The 26,435-nt window shown below is 34.2% G+C and overlaps 1 protein-coding gene across 1 annotated transcript in view; it reads right to left on the bottom strand.

Annotated features, from left to right (window-relative positions):
* The window catches only part of phf19 (PHD finger protein 19), a 60,354-nt gene that overhangs the window by 16,924 nt on the left and 16,995 nt on the right, over positions 1-26,435 (bottom strand). Inside the window, exons 5-13 of the mRNA XM_073818931.1 lie at positions 24,352-24,446; positions 24,113-24,261; positions 21,498-21,593; positions 19,342-19,410; positions 18,626-18,746; positions 15,936-16,003; positions 13,024-13,173; positions 12,521-12,590; positions 9,561-9,646 (exon numbers count right to left, since the gene is read on the bottom strand). Of these exons, the coding sequence (XP_073675032.1) occupies positions 9,561-9,646; positions 12,521-12,590; positions 13,024-13,173; positions 15,936-16,003; positions 18,626-18,746; positions 19,342-19,410; positions 21,498-21,593; positions 24,113-24,261; positions 24,352-24,446 (904 nt within the window). The remainder of the gene's footprint in view (positions 1-9,560; positions 9,647-12,520; positions 12,591-13,023; positions 13,174-15,935; positions 16,004-18,625; positions 18,747-19,341; positions 19,411-21,497; positions 21,594-24,112; positions 24,262-24,351; positions 24,447-26,435) is intronic.

Here is a 26,435-nt window from a genome sequence, read left to right as displayed (position 1 = left end):
CACAATATTCAAGCGCTCACTGATGCTTCAGAAAAAAAACCCTGATGCATTAAGAGCCAGAGGGTGAAAACTTTTGAACAGAATAAAGATGTGTAGATTTTTGTAAGTATCTTCTGTAGTTTCTGAAGGGCAGTACTAAATGAAAAAAAATATCATTTTTAGACAAAATAAGAAAAATGTACACATTCCGTTCAAAAGTTTACACCCCTGGCTCTTTTGACTTCAACTGTATCTGTGCTAAAAATTATAGTTAGCTTCCAATTTAGACACTAAAATCTAAGAATTTATTTGCCAATGGCTAATGTTAAACATCAACATCAAGATGTAGTCGCATATGTGAGTGATTTATGTGAGGACAAAAAAACTACAACTAAAGTAAACCTGGAAATATAAAATAAAAGCTAATTCAAAGTAATAATAAATAATAGTATATAAATAATTCTAAAATAAGCTGAACCCAGATTTTTTTTTAATCAAAATAATTACAAATTTTCAAATAAAAATCTAATTGAAAAAAAAGAAAGAAAGTTGTTTCAATTTGACTTGATGTTACTAATCTTATCTTTCTCAATAAGTTTAATCTCAGCCATACTCGAGAGGCCTAAACAAAGGGCTACTGAAGAATACAAAAGAATACAGTTGATCCGACCTGCTGCTTGCTATTCAACACATTATACAGCGCTGGGATTGTGACTATAACAGAGTTTATCAGGACTAGCATTCAAAGGACGGCAGTCATTAACTACAGTTCACGGCTTTGTGATGAAACCCAACGTGCCCTTTTTATTATGGCCGAAACCAACTCCAGGTTTCTCTTTTATACTCCTCAACAATCCCTCTCAGACAGCCGCTTTTGCCTCTGAAAGCTTTGTCTGCCCCAATAGTGTTTCCAATTCTCTCATTATTCAGGCCTGTTTGAGAGATGATAACCTTTACAGAAAAGTATAATTAAATCGCTTCACCCGCCGTGTTGATAAAAAAACTATATTTTCGGCGGGGTGGGGTTGTGATTGGGGAAACAGTATTCAGAGACCTTTCCGATATTTCAAAGGGAAATGGATGCAAATGAGCATGATTGTTCGAAAGCCAATAAATAGATGCTTAAGCATTCAAATCAAAGGTAATGAGAAAAGGTTAAGCGTGCCGTCTGTTGCCGTGAGAGAGACTGATGAAGGTAGACGGAATTTGATTGAGACCTCATTATGTACATTGATGGAAAGGCGACAATTAATTTCTGGCAGTTTTAGCACAGGTGAGGCGACTTTATCAAAAAATGAAAGGGCAGACGTATCAAATGAGCCATCAAACCCCAAGCATGCAGATATCTGTATTATGCGCTTAATTGTTACGACGTGCCTCGGGGTCCCAACCGATTATGAAGTCACTAAGAGGACAAGGGTGAATAATGAACTAGTACCACAATATACATCGATTATGCAATATTATGGCTTAATTATGGCTTTTCCGCACTGAATTTAAAATGCAAAACCCTTGAAAAACATGGATGACAAGACTGATGAACTCACATCTTACTGTTGTTGTTTTTTTTAATACAAAAAAGGTTTACACTTTAAATATTCATGCGGTAATGCCTATTTGTGAACAATTAAGTGATTTAAATACTTCATCTCATATGATTATCTCTTCTTTTTTCATTTTTTTTTTATCTGAAAATAGATTAATCAAAAAATAAATAGCATTAGTGCAACATTTTTTCACATTATGTAACACAAGAGCTCCAAACAATAAAACTAAAATATATAATTATATAATTTAAATGCAGCATTACCCATTAATTACTTAGACTCTGGCATAGTTTAATCTGTCCTGCCACAGTTTCATAATGAACTATAAATATTTGTACACTTCTCATAATAACATAAAAGGTACACTTTATATATTCATGCAGTAATGTCTATTTGTGATTAATTGATTTAAATACTTTATCTTATTTGATAATCTCTTCTTTTTTCATTTTTTTATCTGAAACAAGATTACTCAAAAAATGAATAGCATTAGTGCAACATTTTTTTCACATTATGTAACACAAGAGCTCAAAACAATAAAACTAAAATATATAATTATATAATTTAAAAGCAGCATTACCCATTAATTACTTAGACTCATAGTCTAATCTGTCCTGCCACAGTTTCATAATGAACTATAAATATTTTTACACTTTTCATAATAACATAAAACATCTCTAATGTTGTGATTTGCTCTATCCAGAGTTCGTACACATTACCAATAAATTTCCATGACTTTTGAGAAAATATTCATGACCTAATGTTCTATTATTTTATAATAAAAATAAAAATCTGTTCAAATTTATCATAGCATATGTTTACTAAAATAAATGACTATTAATGCTACTTGTTTGCTTTCTATTTGTTTTAATAATAAGTACAAGCTGCAACTGCGCCAGACACTGCTCCATGCAGAGAACAGATCATCACATCACTGAATATTGTAATTTATTTAACCAATATTAGCAGTTAAACTACGGACCTGAATTTGATTTTGGAAAATGTTTCAGTCTAACAGCAATTAAAAACAGATTAAAGTTACAAAAGTAATTCAGTCAAGAGCAGTGAGTGATTTTCTGTCTGCTGTTGTCTGATTAACATTAATAAAAGACGGCACAGCTTTATTAGGCTGCTGTCACAAGATCCAACGGATCCAATACTGATACACACGCCTTTTCTTTCTCAAGTATTTGCATTTATTAGTGATGCTCCGATCGATCGGCAACCGATCATGATCGGCCGATATTGGGTAAAAATAGCTTGATCGGCGAACCCCAAAAGCGCCGATCAAAAAAGCCGATCACTTGACGTAAATTACTCGCGCAACTTTTTCACACGTGCACGCACGGCGCCTAGGTAAACAACAGCAGAGCGGAGCTTACCAGTGGCAACATGCATCATGAGTACTAAATTCTTTATTAGTTTTGTAAGGGTAGTCTTGTTATTGGGCATGTGACTAAGTTGTGCGTGTACAGAGCGCTGACTGTAGTTTTGCCGGAGAAGTATACTTTCGGTTTCATTCTGAGTGGTGAATGTGCGTGCTTGAATGTAAATGAATGTATCTTTCTATACCCGTCATATTGCAATAATGTTACCGCTGTATGTCTGATTGTTGTCATCAGTTAATGTTGTAGTTCAGTCCATATAGAATGAGGAGAAATGGTGCGCGTGTAATTCACGTGCGTATGTTTAGCGCCATTTTATCGCATCGTAATTCTAATGAATGCATATAGATGTTACTGAGGTGAATGTTTATGTTTCCTATATACAGACAGATTCTGATATATCATATTTAATTCAGCCTAAACCACATTTTACTACCTTTATCCTAATGACTGCAATGCTGGATAATATAATCCTTACACCATCTTAAAAAGCAGCTACAAATATCAAGCAAAGAACATTTACAATATCAAAGGACATAGCCTAGTGTAGTGCGAGGTGCACTTTAATATAAATAAATCTCTTCCCCATGCGGCGCGTTAAGGCGACGTGGCCACTCTATGCGTGTGTTTATATCACGACAAGTTTCTGAAGCATCCTAGAACCGACTCTCTGCACTGCATCGCTAAAGTTAGGCGCCTTTTTGACGGATAATATTAATAATCGTCTTGCTATCGTCAAACCCTGGTGAAAAAAAACAGCATATGCTGCTTAGGTATGTTTTGGTGCTGGGATGCTGGTTTTAGCTGGTTTATGCTGGTCCTTTGCTGGTTCATGCTGGTTCTTTGGCTGGTTAATGCTGGTCCTTTGCTGGTTCATGCTGGTTCTTTGGCTGGTTAATGCTGGTCCTTGACCAGCAACATGACCAGCATAAATCAGCAAAGGACCAGCATGTTTTTTTCAGCAGGGAAGGCATCAGCAACTTAACCCTAACTTGGTGGTTCTTCACGATCTTGACTGTAGCCTATTTCTAGAGGTTTTTTTCTTCAATATAGTTAATTTAGAGTTAGTTTCATTTCTACAAATGGTGCAAACTCTGCTAGATTATAGATCAAAGATTCCCATTCCCCTGCCATTCTGTGATCGGCAGTGATCGGCAATCGGCAGATCATGATCTTGGTGATCGGTAATCGGTGATCGGCCCCAAAAATGCTGATCGGAGCATCTCTAGCATTTATTTAGGACAAAACCAACTGTGTTTACAAGGATACTCAGTAGGACGGTTATTTTGACAACATTTAGCGTGTATTTGGGCACTTAAAAGCAAATCTGCAAAAATAACTTAAAAAACGTATACACATGTATGGTGAAGGAAATAATTATTTGATCCCCTGCTGGTTTTGTACATTTGCCACTGACAAAGAAATGATCAGTCTAAAATTTTAATAGAACAGTGAGAGACAGAATAAGGACAAAAATCCAGAAAAACGCATTTCAAAAAAGTGCATTTTAATGAGTGAAAATAAGTATTTGCAAAATATGACTTAGTACTTGGTGGCAAAACCCTTGTTGGCAATCACATAGGTCGGATGTTTTTTGTAGTTGGCCACCAGGTTTGCACACATCTCAGGAGGGATTGTGTCCCACACCTCTTTGCAGATCCTCTCCAAGTCACTAAGGTTTCAAGGCTCACATTTGGCAACTAAAACCTTCAGCTCCCTTTAAAGATTTTCAATGGGATTAAGGTCTGGAGACTGGCTAGGCCACTCCAGGACCTTAATGTGTTTTTGAGCCACTCCTTTGTTTCCACTCCTTTTCCCGACCCATTTTCAATGCCCTCGCTGGCTTCAATACCCTGGCTTTGACGTTACATGGCCCAATCGACCCTTTGATGCGGTGCAGTTGTCCTGTCCCCTTAGAAGAAAAACACTCCTAAAGCATAATGTTTTCACCTCCATGTTTGACAGTGGGGATAGTTGTTCTTGGGGCCATAGGCAGCTTTCCTCCTCTTTCAAACACGGAGAGTTAAGTTTATGCCAAAGAGCTCGATTTTGGTCTCATCTGACCACAACACTTTCATCCAGTTCTCCTTTGAATCATTCAGATGTTCATTGGCAAACTTCAGACAAGCCCGTACATGTGCTTTCTTGAGCAGGGGGACCTTGCAGGCACTGCAGGATTTCAGTCATTCACGGCAAAGGGCCACGACTATGGTCCCAGCTGCCTTGAGATCATTGGCTAGATCCTCTCGTGTAGTTCTGGGCTGAATCCTCACCGTTCTCATGATCACTATAACTCCACGAGGTGAGATCTTGCATGGAGCCCCAGATCGAGGGAGACTGAAAGTTATTTTGCGTTTCTTTCTTTTGCGAATAATTGCAACAATGTTGTCACCTTCTCACCAAGCTGCTTGGCGATGGTCTTGTAGCCCATTCCAGCCTTGTGTAGGTCTACAATCTTGTCCCTGACATCCTTGGACAGTGCTTTGGTCTTGGCCATGGTGGAGAGTTTGGAATCTGATTGATTGCTTGCTTCTATGAACAGGTGTCTATTATAAAGGTAACAAGCAGAGAATCTCAGCTCATTACCTGTATAAAAGACACTTAGGAGCCAGAAATCTTGTTGATTGATAGGGGATCAAATATTTATTTCACTCAATAAAAAGTTTTTTCTGTCTCTCACTGTTCAAATAAACCTACCAATTAAATTATAGCCTGATCATTTCTTTGTCAGTGGGTAAACGTGCAAAATCAGCAGGGGATCAAATAATTTTTTTCTTTCACTGTACTTTGTGACTATGAGTGCACAGAAAACCGCCTTTGGAGCATGCAAGTACCGAATGGTTTAAGAAGTCTTCAAAAGATGTGCAAATGAAAAATATTTGTGATGATGCAAAAATTACTGGATTAGGCAAGTTGTGAAGTAACTGTCCCGAAACCTGATTGAAAGTCTTGTATTGCAGCATGGTGCAATGCTCTTGTAGTGCAGACTAGATACACTGATGTGAAGCCACTTTGAGAAAGTGAAAGAGAAAAGACGCGGTACAGCTGATTCTCTAACATGGTTTTCAAAATGACTGATTTAATCTGACAGTCTGTTCGGATTTATTTACTTGTCTAACCTACGTTATATTGAATAAATGTTTACAGGAATTTCCCTCTTTTTAATCTCCAAGGCTGCGGGAATGAGTAAAACTATACGCTAACTGTAGTATATCCATAATCCCGCACCGAAATTTAGAACATGATTAAACATAATTCTATTACACAGAGATTTGTAAAATAAATTTCCTTGACTTTTCCAAAACTTTTAAGTTAACGAACCCTAACTTTTGTTATTGGCAAAGTAAACTAAAATTAAAAGCGCAGTATGGCTTAGTGCTCTTATCAAATGTCAAAAGATTTAGATTAATTTATACTATGAGGCAGTTGAATGCTTCATCTGATTGGCTGATGTTCTATGTGTGCAACTATTTTCAGAGAAATGCACAGCTAAAGTAGTACCAGAAAGGCCTTGACCGCATTGCAAGTCTGTTTCACGTCACTAAGTCATTTAGAAAATCCTTATAGCCTAAAACAGAAAAATAACTAGAACAGTTGAGGAACTTATAATTCTTTTGTCATTTCTTACTAGTGAGGTCATAACGGCACTGTGGTTGGAGGTGATGCATTCACAGTTTCATTATTAGTAGAAACCTTGCTACCTGCTAAAACTTTTGAGAGAAACAGAGACTCACATTCTTAATATCTTTCTCACTTTCTTTAATAACTTCATTATTAACTGCATTAGTCTGCTATCAAAGGCTCAAGCCTTCATTACTAAATCTAAAATGATGCTTTGGAATTAGCAACAGAGGTCTGGGATGAATTATTCCTAATAACATGATTGTTTTAAGGACAGAAACCTTGAAATACATAATCTGAACAATGATTTGAGGTGTAGTACTCCTAGTGTAAGGGAAATAAGTGACTCGGGTCTATTGAATTATTAGAAAATAATGCACACCCGGAGTGGTGATGTGGTCACGGCGCGTAAATTATTATTTTCTAATAATTCAACGGCCCGTTGGCAATTATTCCTCATATATAGTTTATAGCATTGCATATAAGTGTTTTCGCAGTATCAGTTCACAGTGAATGCAGTGAACTCCAGTGTTTCCCCTACCATTATCTTAGGGGGGCGCCCCGCCCCCCCAACGGCACCCCCCGCCCCCCTTGAATGTCAAGTTCATTTTATTTTTGATATAGCGTCAGATCACAATAGAAGTCATTAAGGTTATCTTTCCTATAGAACAGGGCTATACATTGTTCTTTTATTAAACAAACTAAATTGCCTTGTGTTATTTATCTTATTTACACGAAGGCATGTCATTTCTGTCTTTACATGATCGCGTGTTTACAATGTCTCATCTGCGAAAACACAGACGGGATCGCGGACTCCATTCATAAAAACCGAATCTACTATAGCGCGAAATGCCACGTAAATTCGTCGATTTTTGGATTAATAAATCAAAAGTTGGTCTGTTACTTCATTCAAATCGCGATATGGACTAGTGTCTGTGAAAACTGAAATGCAAAAAGACCGTTTCAATATGAATCCTGCATGCTCCGTTTGCCTCTGTATGTATGAATGGTGGAGACGCGCTTTTACTACACGCATATACTGAAGCACACGTGACGCTCCCGCTAATTTTGGGAATTTGCATCTCGCATGAACAGATAAACTCAATATCCAAAGCTGCTGTGAGTGTCACTTTTACCGTTTCATTTGAGAAAACTAGCATCATAACATGCTGTACACACACAGAAACTTCAAGGCAACCTGTCAAAATAAAAGTAACATGTAACAGAACATTAGTCTTGTATTACTTTTGTACAGTATAATGTAGTTGTTTATATATTCCTATTTAAATAATTGACATGAAACAATATATATGATAAAAATAAATATAACAAGATTAACCACTTAATTGTAGAAAAAATACTACAATTATTATTTAAATGTTAAATTATTATTATTTATTGATTTTAACAGTAAACCTCTGTTTGTTTGCCAAAAATTAAAAGGGTTTATTTTTCATTTGATTAAAAATAAATAAATGTTTATACTTTTAATTTGATTATGAGAAAAAATAATACACACAAGAATTAAAAAAAAAAAAAAAAAGCAAAAGTTGGTAGAGCCCTATTGTTCAAAATGTTAAAATAGAGAGTTTTGGACTTATTTTTCCACTGAATAAGTCTATAATAATGTTTTCGTTATTTCACAAAGTAGGGTAAAGTACCGGGAAAAAAAAAGTAACGTTGGCTACCGGCACCCAACCCCCCCCCCCCCCCAACACTGGAAACCTAGGGGAAACACTGGACTCCATCTCCGCATGTGCTGTGAGTTTAACATACATTTGGATATGCAATGGCCACCAGTTATGCATTATTTTCATGTTTGCATAATTTCACATTTGCATATTAATTTAACATTTTTTGTGGCCACATGATTTTCACAGAAACTAAAAATGACCAGAATTTAATTGAAATTAAAGTTTGAGGGTTCATCTCCTGCAATTTTTTCCTATTTATTTTACATTTACATTTTTGCACAGTGCAGCTGTATTAAAATAGTATTATTTGCATTATTAATAATGTTTTGTGAACGTAACGTAGACTGAGACAGTATATCACAGCTAAAAAGAGGTTCATGTCCAGTTACAAGTCAGTGCAAAGACTTTTTACTCATTTTGGACAAAAGTTCACCAGAATGATGCATTTAAATTCAAAATGCACAACACTTCCTCCCGCAGTCTCACAAAATCCTATGAAAAACACTGTAAATAAATAAATGATATAAATATTTGATGCTTATTATAAATATATAGTATCACTTGATCTATAAAAAATAATAATAATAATAAATAAATAAATAAATAAATAAAATAGTGGATACATCTCTGGACCTTTTGATTCTGTTGAAAATAAATAAATGAAATAAAAAAAAATAAAAAGATAAATTTAATAAAATGTTTGCGAGAATAGTGGAAATCCATCTTTGGACTGATTTTGTTGCACAAAATATAATAAAATAAAATAAATGTTTTGCGAGATTAGCGAAAAATTTATCTTTGGACTTGTATGAATGATTCTGTTGAAATGAAATGAAATAAATATAATTAAATAAAATAAAGTTTGCGAAAATAGTGGAAATCCATCTTTGGACAATGTATGATTCCATTGCAAAAAATAAAATAGTGGATACATCTTTGGACTTATATTAATGATTCTGTTACAAAATCAATTTAAAAAAAATAATAATAAGAAGAAAGTTAAACTGAACAAAATATTTGTGAGAATAGTGGAAATCTTTAGACTTGTGTAAATGAATAAATAAATTAAAAAAAATAAAATACAGTAAAGTAAAATAAAATATTTGTGAGAATAGTGGAAATCCATCTTTGGACTTGTATAAACAATTCTATTGCAAAAAATAAAATAAATTAATAAATAAAAATAAAATACAGTACAGTACAATAAAATAAAACAAAATTAAATTAAATGAAATAAAACAAAGTTTGTGAAAATAGTGGACTTATATGAATGAATCTGTTGCATAAAATAAAAAAAATAAAATGTTGTGTTGAGTCAATAAGGTTCAATTTACCTCTTCAAACTCTGCAGCTCGTCCAGCGTGAAGTCGAATATGTTGGCCATGTGATGATTGGCGCTCCAGGCAGAGGTGAGGTCATTCTGCGATGATGTCACAAACAAAACATGAAATAAGATGTTAATTTCATTATACTGCATTGTCATTCAGATGATACCGATAATTACAGCTTTGATTATGATGATCAGAGCAGTCACGGTAGTTACAGTCACTCTAATGCAGCCTTTGAAGTTGCTCATGGCATTATTAGCCGGGCTGCCTGGAGTGTCAAGGATGTGCAGTTCAAGTAAAGCACGTCTGGGGACTGGAGACCTCTCAGAAGGATTTGTCAGTTAAATGCTTCAGAGGATGAATGTAATCCTTTTTAGAAAATGTAGAAAGACAGAATGAGAGCTGGGGAGTAACAAACTAAAAGTAGTGACGTAACCCAACTAGATTTTGTCAGAAGCGTGACTACTTTTTGTTAGTGGCTTGTAGTGCAGCTGACTTCTTGTGCTAAAGGCTAGCTTGACTGAAGTTCAGCTACTTGAAATCGTGAGTGGCTTGTAGCTTGGCTTTCAAAGTAGCTTCACCAACAGCGCAAGAAAAAAGGTGAGAGAGAGAGAGAGAGAGAGAGAGAGAGAGAGAGAGAGAGAGAGAGAGAGAGAGCGAAGGCGAGAAAGAGACAAAACAACACATGAGAAGCGAGGGAGAAATGCAAGGTCTGCATGGCAGCAGGCGTCAAGGAATAAAAAGAAGATCACCACGGGGCGCAGGCAGATGCTAGAGAGAGATGAAGAGAGGCAGGAGAAGATATCGAAGAGTAAACTTCACACAGGTCATATTTACATCACCGTACATAAGCAACCGTGTGGGAAAACGGCTAAAGCAAAAAAGAAAGAAACAAGTAGCAATTCACTCGAAAAAGCAAACTACTGAGGGATTCAAGAAACTTCCAAGAAATGCTACAGCACAAAATTTCAGTAAGGGAAGCTCGGATTTGCACTGACAAGTCAAACATAGTCTCAGTAGTCCAGTACCTCACCTCTTCATGAATCTGATTTCAAGAGGACTGCACAAACTGAATTATTTAGTTTGTGTGTACGTGTGTAAGTGTGTGTGTGTTTAGTGATCAATATATATCAGGTTTCCCAATGTGGAGTTTGTGAGTGAACTGCAGTGGGTTTGTGAGTTGATAAAAGCCTAATAAGTAATTAAAAAATAAAAATGTAAAATTGCAATAAATTAATAATAATACATTTTAAAATAAAAACATAAATAAAACATCTTTTCCTTCAGTTCACCTGCATGTCATGCAACCATTTGTTCTTAAATTATTAAAATCTAAAATTTAATCTTAAAATTCAAGGAGGTACTTCAAGTAAATATTTTAGGTCAAATGGGTCCGCCTGACAAAGTGTGTAGGAACCTCCCTGAACTAGACCAATTAAACATCAGATACACAACCATTTTAGCAGTACTAACATCCTCTGGTAACTACACCCAACTGGTCAATTAGCCAAAGTGTTTGAAAGTGCTTGTGAATGATTGTCAAACATATTTTAAGCAAAATTAGGCTTCAGAAGTTTTGAGCATGTCTTATTCACTGTTATATAACATATCATATACTATTTAAAAGTTTACAGAAAAGCCATATTTGAGGTTGATGAATGATAGGTGAGCGTTTAGATGTGCTATATTACCAAATAGACCAGAAATTAACAAGCTGTCCATCAAGGACTGCGTGGATATTTTTTTTATTTCTGCGACTAATGACTAATACAATTTTGGTCGACCAAGCCTCAAGCCGAGAGTCAACTAACATACATACATTTTTCAGGATTCTTTGATAAAAAACAGCATTTATTTAAAATTTAAACTCACATTATAACATCTTTACTGTCACCTTGGATCAAATTAAAGCATCTTTTCTTTAACAAAAGTCTTACTGGCCCAAAAATTATTGAACGGGGATGTATGTGCATATAAAACCAATCTAATTTGCGTTGCATTGGCTGTCTCTAAATATTTCCACTGAGCATATCAATTGACCTCTGATTAATATAAAAATAGTGTTAATTAGTTTGATAAATCTATAGATCAGTACAGCCGGTTGCATCTACTATTTTTCTTTAAAACTTAATGTAAACTGGCCTAATTTGAATCTAAAATATAAGATTAATTACCCCTTAGCAAACTGCTAGCTGGCTAGTTCTCAAAGGAAACTCTGGGTATTAAGATTTGTATGGCTTAATATAACGTAAATGATGTCTATTACTGAAAATATTTAGTAGAAAACCCATGAACGATTTATGTTATGACATGACAAGCATGGATGGCAGGAAGGCATCTAGTATTTCTTGTCTGCTGTTTCAGCTCTTTCAGTAGCTGTGGTCTACTAAACGCCTAAAAGTTATTAGCTCTAAAGTGGAGAGAACAAAGACGTGGGAAGTTTTATTCATCCACAGGCATCTTCCCATTCTTTTCCCCTCTTCTTATCACTAGGAAAAGCAGCAAAAACTTACATTGCTTCTCTTGCTGCCCTTCGACTGAAAATTGCGACCAAAAACTTTATAATGTGGCATTGTCTCATCATTTTCTTTTCCGAGTGGTGTATTCTGAGTTGTGTTGCAGTAAAAATAGCAACAGGTAGCACCAGTAACTCACAGAGTGCAACCATTTTACGTCATCAAAATAATATTGCCCTCCATAGTCAAACATATGTATAAAACAATGTGGAGTTTTTGAATAACGTAAATCTTTCATGGGTTTTCTACTATATATTTCAGACACCATTTACGTTATATTAACGCATACATGTCTTAATACCTGGGGTTCCCTTTAAGACCGTTTCTGCGTTTGTGCAACTGGCCTACAACCCTTTTTTTATTAGACAGTAACTATCATAACAAAACACAGTTTTCAACCAAACAAGAAAGGTCATGTTATACAGCTAGTGTTGTAGTGACAAAGCTTACATTAGGAATAGCATCCTCTAGCAGCCACTTGTGCCTCTTCTTTCCCCGCTTCTCTGCAGGAACAGAGTTACTGCAACAGAGGAAAATGAGAAACATCCAAACCACATAATTGAGCATAATAACAACTGAACTGAATAAACTGTCAATCAATGTATCATCTTCACCCACTAAATATGTCAATACAGATCTGAGAGCTGAAATTATTGAATCCTAAAAATGGAGATGTGGCTGACAAATGTTAAATTATAGGGGAAAAGCCATGTGTCTTTCAGTGCATTTGCAGCAATGCGTAAAAAATCTAAATTCTCAGAAAGTCTTTGAAGTTCTCAGTTACGATCTTCCAACTAGAAAAATAACAAACAAATAGCACTGCACACCAAATAAAGTAATTAACTGGGATCAGTCTCATGAGAATCATTTTTAATGTTTCCATGTGACAATAAAATGCATCGGTCGTGAAAATGGGAGGCAGTAATGAGGCGCAAAGAAATGCTCAAACTAACCTGCTTCTGCTGGCCCCATTCTTGCGGCCCCTATGGCCCTCACTGCTCTTGGCCTTCTCCGGAAACAACTTAGATGGGGGGTTAGGAGGGACCCTTGTACGTAGTCGGAAAATGCATTTCCTCTTCTTGATTTCCTTGCCGCAGAGAAACCTAAAACAAAAGAACAGAAGAAAAATTTGAATTTGAAGAAATATTTTTTCTAAATTATTTAGAAAATTATTATTATTAAGAAAATCATACAATTTTTAATAAATATTTAATAATAATAATTACAATTTATAAAAAAAAATTATAATAAGAAAATAATAAAACAAAATTTAAATAAATAAACAAATATTATATATTTTTAAATTTTGTATATTGTATATTTTTATTTAGATTTTTTAAACAAACATTATTATAGGAAAATCTTAAAAAAAGTAAATAAATATGATACATATATTTTTAATAATATTTCAAATGTATAAAAAAAAAATTATATATGGGTCAACGACGAAAAAGGGTTTAAGCATAAAACAATAAGTGTAATACTGTTTTAAATGGTTATTTTACGAAAAAAAAATTGTAAATATCATACATTTTTCCCTAATTTACAGAAGACACTAGAGGTTGACCGATGTATCGGTTTTGCTGATTAATCAGCACCAATAGTTGATTGGCCGGTTATGGGCAAAAATCCTTGCCGATAGTTTTTCCGGCTTACATTCTTTGCTGAAGCGCTCACAAGGTTAAGCCCGACACCAATGCTTAATGTCAGGATTGTTACCGTATATTTGCATTGGTTTATGAGTTGGTCATATTGTTAGCCAGCAAAGTTGCAGATTTAAAGACATGACGTGAGAACGCAAACTGTGTTCATTTAGCCGACAGAAATCCTGCAGCGCACAGCGCGCCATTCATAGTTTTACATTATATCATATCTGTCCCAAATCTTTGTTAATGTTCATAAAGACTTGACCCTGGGCTGGAAGATTGAGTATTTTTAATTTAAGCGAAATGTTTGCATTTCTGTAGCTCTAATAAAGTCTGTATGCTTCATATAGAGCTATAATTTATGTTTTAGCCTTTTCTTCAGGCCGCTGAAGCATGGTAGTTACGCACTTTATTTCTCAATGCCAGTTTTCCTTGTTCTTATTGGATTTTAATAACTGATCAACAAAAATATAAAAATTAAGATAAAAATGATACAAAACGAAATTCGTTTAAGAAGGGATTTTCCACAAATAAAAACGTACAAAGTGGTCAAAATAATTGCGTCTGACCCTCTCCAACTCTCCTGGCGTATTGCCGTTTTATTCATACCACGTCCTTTATGACATTTACGAATTACACAAACTTCTTTCATAAAAAAACAGATTGAACTGAAACAAAACACAAACAAATAATATTTAAACAATGTAAAACAGAAAAAAAATTCAATGGCTACAACAATATATATCGCTCTTTCTCTTTTCGTTTGATCTGTTCTTTAAACTAATCTTTGCCTCTTTTTGATCATTCTTTAAGTAAACATTTGCCGGTTTCATTAAGGGTGGGTGAAAAATGGATTCTCCGATGCATCGCAATCCTCTCTTCAACGAGCTTGTCTTTTCCCCCGCATACGGCACGTGTGCGCGCTAGAGACGCGGCGGGCTTCAACGCACAGAATTTGCACAGAGAGACACGTGCGCATTGCTTAACAGTGTGTGCTTCCACCCGCGGTGTTTTACTTTAGATATGCCTTCATTTCTGCCGTTTGTAATGTAGTACTATTAGATGCACAAAACTCGCACACTGACAGACTTTCACTTGCGCTTTGTTTTTGTTAGTCCTTAAAAGCTTGATTGTGGATGCGGTTAAATGCACTTGCATTTTCAAATACTTTTATATGAAACTGATGTACAGTACACACAGTCAGTTATGTTTTCAGAGCAGGACAAAACATCTGATATATCGAAATAGATCTGTGCACTCATTGAAGTCTGTTAAAACAGCCACTGTCAATGTCACTGTCTATTGTTTTAAAAAGTAGCCTGCTTATATAATAATAAAAAAAGTACATTTTGCACGAAATAAATTTGATATAAAATGTAATTATATTGAATCTTAATTATAAGATGGCAGTACTGACATACAGAGATTCCAAATATAAACAAAAAACATAGAAACTGCAATTTTACATATTGTTAAAATGTAAAGATTCCCACCCCTTTACAATGAGCCCATTTGTAACATCAACTAAGATTGATGAAAGCTGTAGAATAGAAGTGTTGTTCCTTGTTAGAGTGTTAATTTCTACATTTACTGATATATTGTTAAATTTTGAAGTTTATTTTGTAAGCATTAATGAACTATGAAAATAACTTTAATTATCAATATATCATTCATGTTAATATATTTATTAATTTACAAAGTATGGTTTAGTACTTTTTAAAAAAATAGTAGAGCACTATTTTAGTTGCCGTTCAGTATCCATTTTCATCAATTAATGAATCGGTATCAGCCAGTGTGGTCCAACCTAGATATTGGTATCGGTAAAAAACAATATCAGTCGACCTCTAGAAGACACCCACTAAAATGTCATTCAGTGTAACAATCTTGTCCGGCATATTTACAAAATATATATATATATTACATATTAAAAGACTAATTACTTTCACCCCAAATACTAATCAGTTGTAATTCAACATTTTTCAAATTTGCCACTGTCTTAGGTTTTGCACATTTGTCAGTAAGAATTTTTTACTAACTTAAAATACAATAAAATGTAATATGCTCTCTAATTTTTTATATATATTTTTGTTTGTACAAGTCAGAAAAAGCATGGATATTGTGTTACACTGAATGAAAATATAATATTATTGCAACCAAATTTTGACATTTTATTCTCCATTTTTTATATATATAGAATTCAAAAGGAACATTTTCCTTACTTGCTTTTATAGTTGTTGAGGGCATCAAGAATACACTGGCCTCGTTCAGACAGAGGGGTGTTGGAGAGCTGAAGGAGAGGAAATCAGTAAGAAAGTCTGTGTGAGAAACTGATTGTGTGATGTGGTGTTTTATTATGAGACATTTCCTTTGCTGGTGCCTTGAGCTGTCATGTTTCAATGAAGACAAATGAAACTCATAGGCTTTGCTGTAGTTGTTAAGTCTTCCATAAAGAGAAGTGTGAGCAATTTAGCAGCGCTGTTTTCTCAGATTACACTTGACAACAAACAAGCGGATAAAATGACAGGAGATGATGCACAACAAAAAAAACAGGCTAATTTTCACCACCATTTCTATCAAAGGAACTGCTTTTCAGTACCTGGCAATTACAGCTATCGTCTCCAGACAAATCTCTAGCACGCTTTCTGTTTGTTTTTAAACGTCTTTGAAGGTGAAGTGTGTCACACCACTAGTGGCACAAAATAGAACAACACATTTACAGGTGCTAGAATTTTCTGGGTGTTGCCTTGTGGATGCTATAGTGCAACATGCTACAGTGTTTTGTGGTTAGTATTGTACATTATTAGGGTGTTCTGTGTGGTTACAAGGAAATTTCTAGAGTGTTATGGTTGTTGAGTTTCTATTGTACTTTGGGTGTTGCCATTTTGTTTGATAGGGTGGTCTGGGTAGTTATTAGGGTGTTATGTAGTTGCTAGTGAATTCTGGGTGGTTGCTAGTGTGTTTTTAGGGTGTTCTGTTATGGCTTTGTAGTTGCTAGTGTGTTCTGGATGTTGCCATTATTCAATATGGTGTTCTAGGTGGTTGCTAGGGTGTTGTTAGGGTGTTCTGTTGTTGCTATGTAGTTGCTAGTGTGTTCTGGGTGTTGGCATGTGGTCGATAAGGTGTTCTGTTGTTGCTATGTAGTTGCTAGTGTGTTCTGGGTGTTGGCATGTGGTCGATAAGGTGTTCTGTTGTTGCTATGTAGTTGCTAGTGTGTTCTGGATGTTGCCATGTGGTCAATATGGTGTTCTGGGTGGTTGCTGGGTGTTGTTAGGGTGTTCTGTTGTTGCTATGTAGTTGCTAGTGTGTTCTGGGTGTTGGCATGTGGTCGATAAGGTGTTCTGTTGTTGCTATGTAGTTGCTAGTGTGTTCTGGGTGTTGGCATGTGGTCGATAAGGTGTTCTGTTGTTGCTATGTAGTTGCTAGTGTGTTCTGGATGTTGCCATGTGGTCAATATGGTGTTCTGGGTGGTTGCTGGGTGTTGTTAGGGTGTTCTGTTGTTGCTATGTAGTTGCTAGTGTGTTCTGGGTGTTGGCATTTGGTCGATAAGGTGTTCTGTTGTTGCTATGTAGTTGCTAGTGTGTTCTGGATGTTGCCATGTGGTCAATAGGGTGTTCTGGGTGGTTGCTAGGGTGTTGTTAGGGTGTTCCGGTTGTTGCTATGCAATTACTAGTGTGTTTTGGGTGTTGCCATGTGGTTGAGAAGGTGTTCTGGGTGGTTGATCGGTGTTCTGTTGTTGCTATGTAGTTGCTAGCATGTTCGGGATGTTGTTATGTAGTTGCTAGTGTGTTCTGGTTGTTGCTATGTGGTTTATATGGTGTTCTGTGTGGTTACTAGGACATTCAATGGTGTTCTGGTTGTTGCTATGTTGTTGCTCTGCTATGTTCTAAATGTTCCAGTGTGGTTGCTAGGGTGTTCTGTGTGGTACTAAAACATTGTTAAAGTGTTCTGGTTGTTGCTATGCAGTTGCTAGTGTGTTCTGTATTTTGCTATGTGGTTGATATGGTGTTCTGTGTGGTACCTCGAGTGTGGATACTAGGATGTTTCTAGGGTGTTATAGTTGTTGCCATGCAGTTGCTAGTGCATTCTGGGTGTTGTAGTGTGGTTAATATAACCTAAATGGATGAGTTATAAAAAAATTCACCCCCTCACAGTTGACATGAAGGGCAAAATTAGCTATATAGACCAAAACCACTTTTTGTACAAGACTGTAAGCATTTTTTTTTCTGCTGTAAAGTTGGGCATTTTAACATATCGCTAGGGCTGTTCTATGCAGTTGCTAGTGTGTTGTGGTTGTTATTCTGGTGTTGTAGTGTGGTTGTTAGGGTGTTCTGTTGTTGTTATGCAGTTGCTAGTGTGTTCTGGGTGGTTGTCAGGGTATAGTTAGGGTGTTCTGTTGTTATGCAGTTGCTAGTGTGTTCTGGATGGTTGCTAGGGTGTTCTGTTGTAGTTATGTGATGGCTAGAGTGTTATGGATGGTTGCTAGGGTGTTATTAGAGTGTTCTGTTGTTGCTATGTAGTTGCTAGTGTGTTTTGGGTGTTGCCATGTGGTTGATGGGTGTTCTGGGTGGTTACTAGGATGTTGCTAGAGTGCTCTGGTTGTTAAGCAATTGCTAGTGTTTATGGTGTTGCTGTGTGGTTGCTAGGGGTTTTGTGTGATTACTAGTGCATTATTATATATGTTGCCATGTAGTCATTGCGTTGCAGTTACAGTGTGTTCAGGTTGTTGCTTTGTAATCACTAATGTGTTTTGGGTGTTGCTATGTGGTTATTATGGTGTTCTCTGTGGGTAGTTGCCAACAGTTCACCCAAAGCCCATCTAAAAACTACACTACACTTTTTTTAAGGAAGTTTTACCTAAAATAAATTTAAATAAACAATAGCAAACAATAAGAATGCTTAATTGCATCACCTTGCCCATTTGGAAATGGTCCCAGTTGTTGGTGATGAAGGTCTGGATCTCTTCAAGTTCAAAGTATTTCTTTTTACTTTGCACTCCCAGGTTGTAGAGGGCAAGATGGACCACATCCACCCTGCAAATGAAAAATAATTCAACTGAAAACAAGAAAATCTCACGTAAAACACCACTTAGAGCTCTAAAGTCTAGAGACTAAGCTGAAGATGCTTTAGACCTAAAGAAGAAATGCTCTTAGATCGAATGACGCCGCCAAAATCTGCATGAACTGTCACATGGTAAACGTCAAATAGAGTGCCGCTCCGTTCACAAGGCAAGGTCCATTTTAACACAGCATACTTTTTAAGAAGGATAAAGCTTAAATCTGAACCGCGACTGGCTTCATACCTAAATATCCAACACATCCAGCTCACTGTATTTCAAGAGTAATCCCCTGCTATCATAAGAAATCCTCTCAGCACCAAATCTTCGCTTCAAATGGCTATTTCTCATTTGGGACAAAAAGCGAGAATCAATGTCCAGACAAACTCCTACTCTGAAAAAAAATGCAATGCCCTTTCTTTACTTTCTAAAACAGCCAGGAGCTTGAGAGAAAAAGATGTGAATCGAGAGCTCCGGCCCGCATCAATCACATCCGACACTTTGACTATATAATTCTGACACGGATCTGGGTGCAATCACTTGCGAAGGGGAAAAGAAGAGCTGCCATTTACCATCTGAGAGCCAGCCGCTTGATGTATTCCACTCCTTTATTGCACACCGCACAAATGAACAAGTAAAACCTATGAGAGAAAAGACAGAAAATGGAGTCATTTAAATTACACACCTCAGAGAGGTACAAACGGCACTACGGCCACAGAAAAATTGTGCTTGGCAGTGTCATTATGATCTTTTAAAAATCCCCTAACGCGTGTAATCTCGCCTGTGTGCGACGGCGCATTAAGTTTGACGCAATATTCACTAATCATTACCGTTGAGATGTTGCAAATAGAATTTCACTTTGGTTATTATGTTCATTGATCTTTCTGAAAAGCAATGGCTTATATTTTATTATAAAACAGATAACGCCGGCCCTACAATCTGATTGGACTGATTCAGTGTTCGAAGCCACCAAAGAGCAATTTTCAGCGACAAGCAATTTGTCTGTACACACTGAATGTGAAATGGCTGCACGACACAATCACAGCCAATCACAGCCAATCTTAAAGTTACGTGGAATTGGATTGTTTAATTTAATTAAAACATTTGATCACAAAAATGCGTTGCTTGCCATGAGTGTAGCTGGTTCAATTAAAATTATTTACATGAGAGAGAAATATTTTATATATTTTAAATATATAATATATTCCAAATATTTATTTTTTATTTAAAGTATTTAAAAAATTGTTAAAATATTTAGCATAACTTAACTCTTTAACTATATATTAATTATTTTTACACAATTTTAACAGCTGTTCATTTTTGTTATTTATTTTTTATTATTATTTCAAATATTTCATATAACTTAAATATTTACCTTTGATTATTTAAATAATATTTTAAATATGAATGTAACTAATACAATTTTAATATGATGTAACTCTTTAACTATCTATAACTTTTTACATGTGATTTTTTCTTTAAGAATGGTTGATTTTGACGATTTAAATAATAATTCAAATATTCTATACATTTTAAATATACAATATATTATATAAATATATAATTTCTTTAGATTATTAAAAAATAATTTAAATATTTAATATAGCTTAAGTCTTTAACTACATATTTAATCTTTTTTGTATGATTTTGCAATTGTTAATTTTTATTATTTATATAACTGTTTAAATATTAAATATATATATCAAATATTTAATATATCATAAGTATTTATTAGTTGTTTTTTGATCATTGTTTATTTTGATAATTTAAATATAAAATATCATTTAAGTCTAATTATTTTCTTTACAAGAGATTTTTATGGCAAGAATGGTTAATTTTTATTCTTTCAATAATAGTTTAAATATATTCCAAACATTTAATATATCTTAAATATTAAATTTTGTTCCTTTTGATTTTTTAAATAATCATTTAAATATGCAATATTATGTAACTCTTTAACTATATATTATTTTTCACAAGTGATTTTTTTTTATTTAAGAAAGGTTAATTTTTGACGATTTAAAAAATATTTTTAAATTCAATATATTTTCAATAAATACATTAAAAATTGTTAATTTATATTATTTAAATAATAATTTAAATATTCAATATATTCCAAATATATAATAAATATTTAATGTTTCTTTTGATTATTTAAATAATAATTTAAATATTTAACATAACTCTTAAATGATTATTTATACATGAGTGGTTTTTACTTTTTACTATTTTTGCTTTATTTAAATATTCAAATATATAACATTTCAAATATTTAATTTCAAATATTTCATTTTTGTTTATTTTGATTATTTAAATAATAATTTACATATTTAATATATTTTAAAAATGTAATCATTGTTTATTTTTCTTGTTTAAAGATAATTTAAATATTTACTATACTCTAAATATTCAGTATAATTTAACTTTTTAATGATATGTTGATTATTGCTTTGTTTCATCATATTATTTCTGTTACCATGTTATAAAACCATTATGCATTAGAGTGATTTTAGGTGCTCCACTTGTGCCTAAAAATACCCCTCAGTCATGCCAATATCACTTTAATTATATTTAATGATGTAAAGCCAATTGCTTTTCAGGGAAGTTCATTGATTTGAGGAGAAAGATGAGAAATCCATACTAAAGGATGGTGGAATATTGATGTAAAGAAGCAAGTTCTTTTGTTGTGGAAAATCTTGTGATAAATGTAGCTGTGTACAGTACATACCTATCTCCAAACATCATGGACTCCTGTAGGCACTGCGTACACGCCTCATGAAACCACTGCTCGCAGCGAAAGCACTGCAGCATTTTCAGATACCACCTGATGGGAAAATCCGAGAAAAAGAAATGAACTGTCGAATGGTTCTTATCAGACACAAAGCACAAAGACCCAAACAGACCAATTATGTCTCACTAGAAACAAAAATAAAAGCAAGCAAAACTGGTGGTTTGATGGAGTGATGCTCAAACCTCTTTCTTGTCATTCAGAACAGCAGCAATACCAAAACCATTGGCACAGCATTACCAACATCTTTCTAGAAGCTTTATGTCTAGTAGGGATAATTAAAATAGCACCAATACCATTTTAGAGACCATTTTTAATTCTTACTAATACAACACTTGTATTTTTAGTAATGCTGTAATACAACACAGTGGATGATATGAGGGTAGCATCTGTAATATTTTCATTAACGGAATGTAAACATCAAATACAGATCACTATAGCTGACCGCAAATGCATCAGGAAATTCAAAATTATTTCCTTTCTTCTACAATTATTTTAAATAGTATAATTATGTTATTAAATATGTGTATAAAATAACTTGGTGTTATTTTGATGCTATTACAATTTTTATTCAAATTTTTAACTGGCTTCTGTTTTCATATTTTCATTTTTTTATTTGTTATACAGTATACTTTTGACATTTTTATTCGTTTTTTTTTTTTATATATTTCTAATAGTTCTTATTCCCAATGTGTCTAATAGTTTTATATTTCTATTTATATTCATTTTATTGTTATTTCAGCTTTAGATTTAACTTTCAACAGCTTTAGCTTATTTTTAGTTAGTTTCAGTTAGTAAACTTTTCATCTTTTATTTATTTAAATTATTATTTTAATTAAGAATATTAATTGAATTATTTTAAATAGTTTTAGCATATTTAGCATAAACAAAAGTTTTAGCATAATTATGTTAGTAAATACTTATAAAAATAACTTGTAGTATTATTTTGATGGTATTACAGTATTTACTACCGTTTTGAATTCTATTTTTATATTTTCAGTTTTTTATTTGTTGTACGGTATACTTTTGACATTTGTCAATATATATTTTTAATAGTTCTTATTTCTAATATTTGAAATAGTTCTAACAGGTTTTTAATATTTCTATTTATCTTCTATTTATTTTAATTTCAGTTTTTTTTATTTCAAATTATTATATTTCAGTTTGTTTTAGTTTCAAGTTTTATTCAAGCTTTTATCTTATTATTTTTCACCTTAATTTTAACTGGCTTTTATTTTAAATTTTTTTTTTCATTTTTTTTTTTGTTATAGAATTTAACATTTTATTGACATTTTATTATTTTTTTTTAAATATTTCTAATAGTTCTTATTTCCAATTTATCTAATAGTTGTTTAATATTTCTATTCATCTTTAATTTATTTTTATTTCAGCTTTAGTTTTGGTACTTATTTAAGCTTTTATCTTTATCTTAAGTTTTTCATCTTGTATTTATTTATTTATTTTTCACCTGAATTTTAACTGGCTTTTATTTTTATTTTTTCAGGGTTTTTTTTTCTTTGCTACACAGTATATTTGTCATTTTTATTAGTTTTTTTTTTAATATTTCTAATAGTTCTTATTTCCAGCATTTCTAAGAGATTTGTAATATTTCTATTTATCTTCTATTTATTTTTATTTCAGCTTTTTTATTTCAAATTACTTTATCTCAGTTAGTTTTAGTTCGTTTTTTTAAGCTTTGACTTTAAGGTTTCATCTTTAATTCATTTATTTTTACCCTAATTTTAACTTGCTTCTATTTTTATATTTCCAGTGTTTTATTTGTTATACAGTATACATTTTATATTTCTAATAGTTCAAATTTCCAATATTTCAAATAAGTTTTTATTATTTCATAATATCGTCTATGTATTTTTATTTCAGCTTTTTTATTTCAACTTAATTTATTTCAGTAAGTTTGAAGCTTTTATCTTTAAGTTCTTAACCTTTTATGCATTTATTTTTCACTTTCATTTTAATTATAATTTTAATTAAGAATTTTTAAACATTTTAAATAGTTCACAAAAATAAAAATAAAAAAACTCTGCCCTGTTTATTGTCATTGCAAGTAAAATGTATAACTTATGTTTAGCTTTCTGACATCTATTCTGTCTCACAGTGCACATATAAACCCTTCTTTTTAATAATAATCTGATGACTACTATTACAAAGTAATGTGGGGACTGTTTATTTTTCAACAATCTCGTGATGGTCCCTGTTCTGTCGTTGGTTGCATAATGCATAAAATTTTGTTTTGATCAAAATGATTGTGCTGAGTGAGCAGACAGCAAGCGAGCGCACGAGGCAGAGATGTGCGAGTGCATTTGTCACGCTCTCCTCGGTGCTTTTACTTCACTGAAACACACAAACAAACCATTTCACTACAATTAATCAAACGTCCAATGCTATCAAATAATATGACACGCGTTATGCCCAAATACAATGAAATGTTGCTTTGCTGTGCATACGCTGCACTAAATCACCTCTAAGAGGGAAAGAAATCAAATAAGGATGACCACAAAAAGAAAGGAAGTAGAAGGAAGATGAGCCAGACTCACTCTCCAGGTCCTCCACAGTAGCAGTAGCACTGCTGATGGTTGGTACGATGCAAAGAGTCCCACTCCAGCTCCTCTGGATTATAGGGCAGCACCTGCTTCATGACCTGCAGCGCTTTGGAGATTGGCCCCTTTTTCAGAGCTCCCCCTTTCTGCCACATAAAGAAACACACGTCAGCAACATGGCCTTCCTGATCCCCCATTCATTTATATGGAATACGGAGCGTACACGAAGGACTTACTCTCACAGCTAAAGCAAAAATGCACTTCCTGCAGAACCACGGAGGAAGGTCAGCTGAGCTCTCCACTGGGGGCAAGTGGCAGAGCTGGTGATAGCCTGAAGATGCAAGGCAAGCATGTTGAAGGATGGAGGACAAATATTAGCTCAAGAAAAAAACAGATCGACTCAGAGCCAATCAGATGTGTAAATATGAACAGCAGAGCTGAAGTCGACACTAATCCTCGAGACTTCAGAGAGCCACTTCTGCGTCCCCAGCGAGTCATTACTGTAGTGCAGTCTTACCAAACCCCCTTAAAGTCATCAAAGACACCCAGAATAGTTCTCTATTTGCTTTGTAGACGCTATGGCGTTTCTAATGCAAATTGTACCACATTTTCCACTCCAATCTTTTAAAATACATTATCACAAGTACATGTTAATCAGTTTTATCCACAGGCAGAAGAGTTCCCCAGCCGTTGCATCATGCAAGAAGTCTTAGCAACTTTTATATTACTAGATTTTCACATTTTCTGAAGAAATTGCAAGTGCTGCGGAGCCGTAACCACTGCAGACACTGAATAATCAGAGAGCCAAATCGTCCCCTATAATATTTAATAATCTTGATGTTGCTTTGCATCACTCTGCTGGTTGTTAGCATGACAATAACTGCACACATCATTGTCAAAATGACTGAAATTGAGCTGATCAAATTCACAAAAGCTTGGGAATCAGTTGAAACTGTGGAAGGTAAGTAGCAATATTTTTCTTTTGTAAACCATTTTAAGATAGAAATTTTGGTAACACTTCACAATAAGGTTCATTAGTTAGAAGAAGTTCAATTCCAGGGCAAAAATTTACAGATAATTTACTCACCCCCTTGTCATTCAAGACGTTCATGTCTTTCTTTCTTCAGTCATAAAGAAATTATGTTTTTTGAGGAAAATAGTTGAGGATTTCTCTCCATATAGTGGACTTCTATGGTGCCCACGAGTTTGATCTTGCAGTTTAAATGCAGCTTCAAAAGGCTCTAAACGATCCCAGCCACGGAAGAAGGGTCTTATCTAGTGAAACGATCAATTCTTTTCTAAAAAAAATTGACAATTTATATACTTTTAACCTCAGATGCTCAAAACAGTATTTTGAAAAACATCCATCTCATTTTCTCCCCCAACTTCAAAATTGTCCTTCATCACTGCAGAAGTACCGACCCAGAAGTGTTTACAAAGTGAACATGCAAAGAAGATCAAACACCTTTTACAAAAAAAGGTAAAGCATCGATGCAGGACGATTTTGAAGTTGGGGAAGAAAATGAGATGGGAGTTTTTTTGACATACCCTAACTGTCTTGAACCGGGATACACTGAGTACATGCAGAGCTAGACAAGACGAGCATTTGAGGTTAAAAAGTATATAAATTGTCAGGTTTTTTTTTAGAAAAATCCTGGAATGTTTCCATCAAAAAACACAATTTCATTACGACTGAAGAAAGAATAACAACATCTTAGATGACAAGGAGATGAGTGCATTATCTGAAAATTTTAGTTCTGGAATTGAACTTCTCCTTTAATATTAACATTAACTAGCTACATTAGTTAAAATTAGGGATGCACGATATGTATCGGTCGATAACTTGCGCGTTTTGTCAGTAAAGCCGGTTCTGTAATCAGCGGTAAATGCCATCAGGTGCGCGATTTCACGTTGAGCCGTATATACTACACACAGCCGTTGTTTACAGACGAGCTGCGCACTTTCACACTGATAATGAACATTGCTATGCGCAGCTCGTCGGTAAACAACGGCTGTGTGTAGTATATACGGCTCAACGTGAAATCACGCACCTGATGGCATTTACCGCTGATTACAGAACCGGCTTTACTGACAAAACACGCAAGCTTTATCGACCGATTGGTATCGGTGCATCCCTAGTTAAAATGAACTATCAATGAGCAGCAGTTATACAGCATTTATTAATCTTAGTTAATGTTAATTTCAGCATTTACTAATGCATTATTAAAATCATAAATTGTGTTTGTTAACATTTTAGGTCACCTACTGCCCCCCTGAAACAAGGCGTTCCCCAGGGTTCCGTTCTTGGGCCTTTACTATT

This window comes from Garra rufa, chromosome 15, assembly GCF_049309525.1.
Source record: "Garra rufa chromosome 15, GarRuf1.0, whole genome shotgun sequence".
In the NCBI taxonomy this organism is placed as follows: Eukaryota; Metazoa; Chordata; class Actinopteri; order Cypriniformes; family Cyprinidae; genus Garra; species Garra rufa.
The sequence above is the reverse complement of the archived record's forward strand: the minus strand, read 5'-3'. Positions and strand labels throughout refer to the sequence as shown.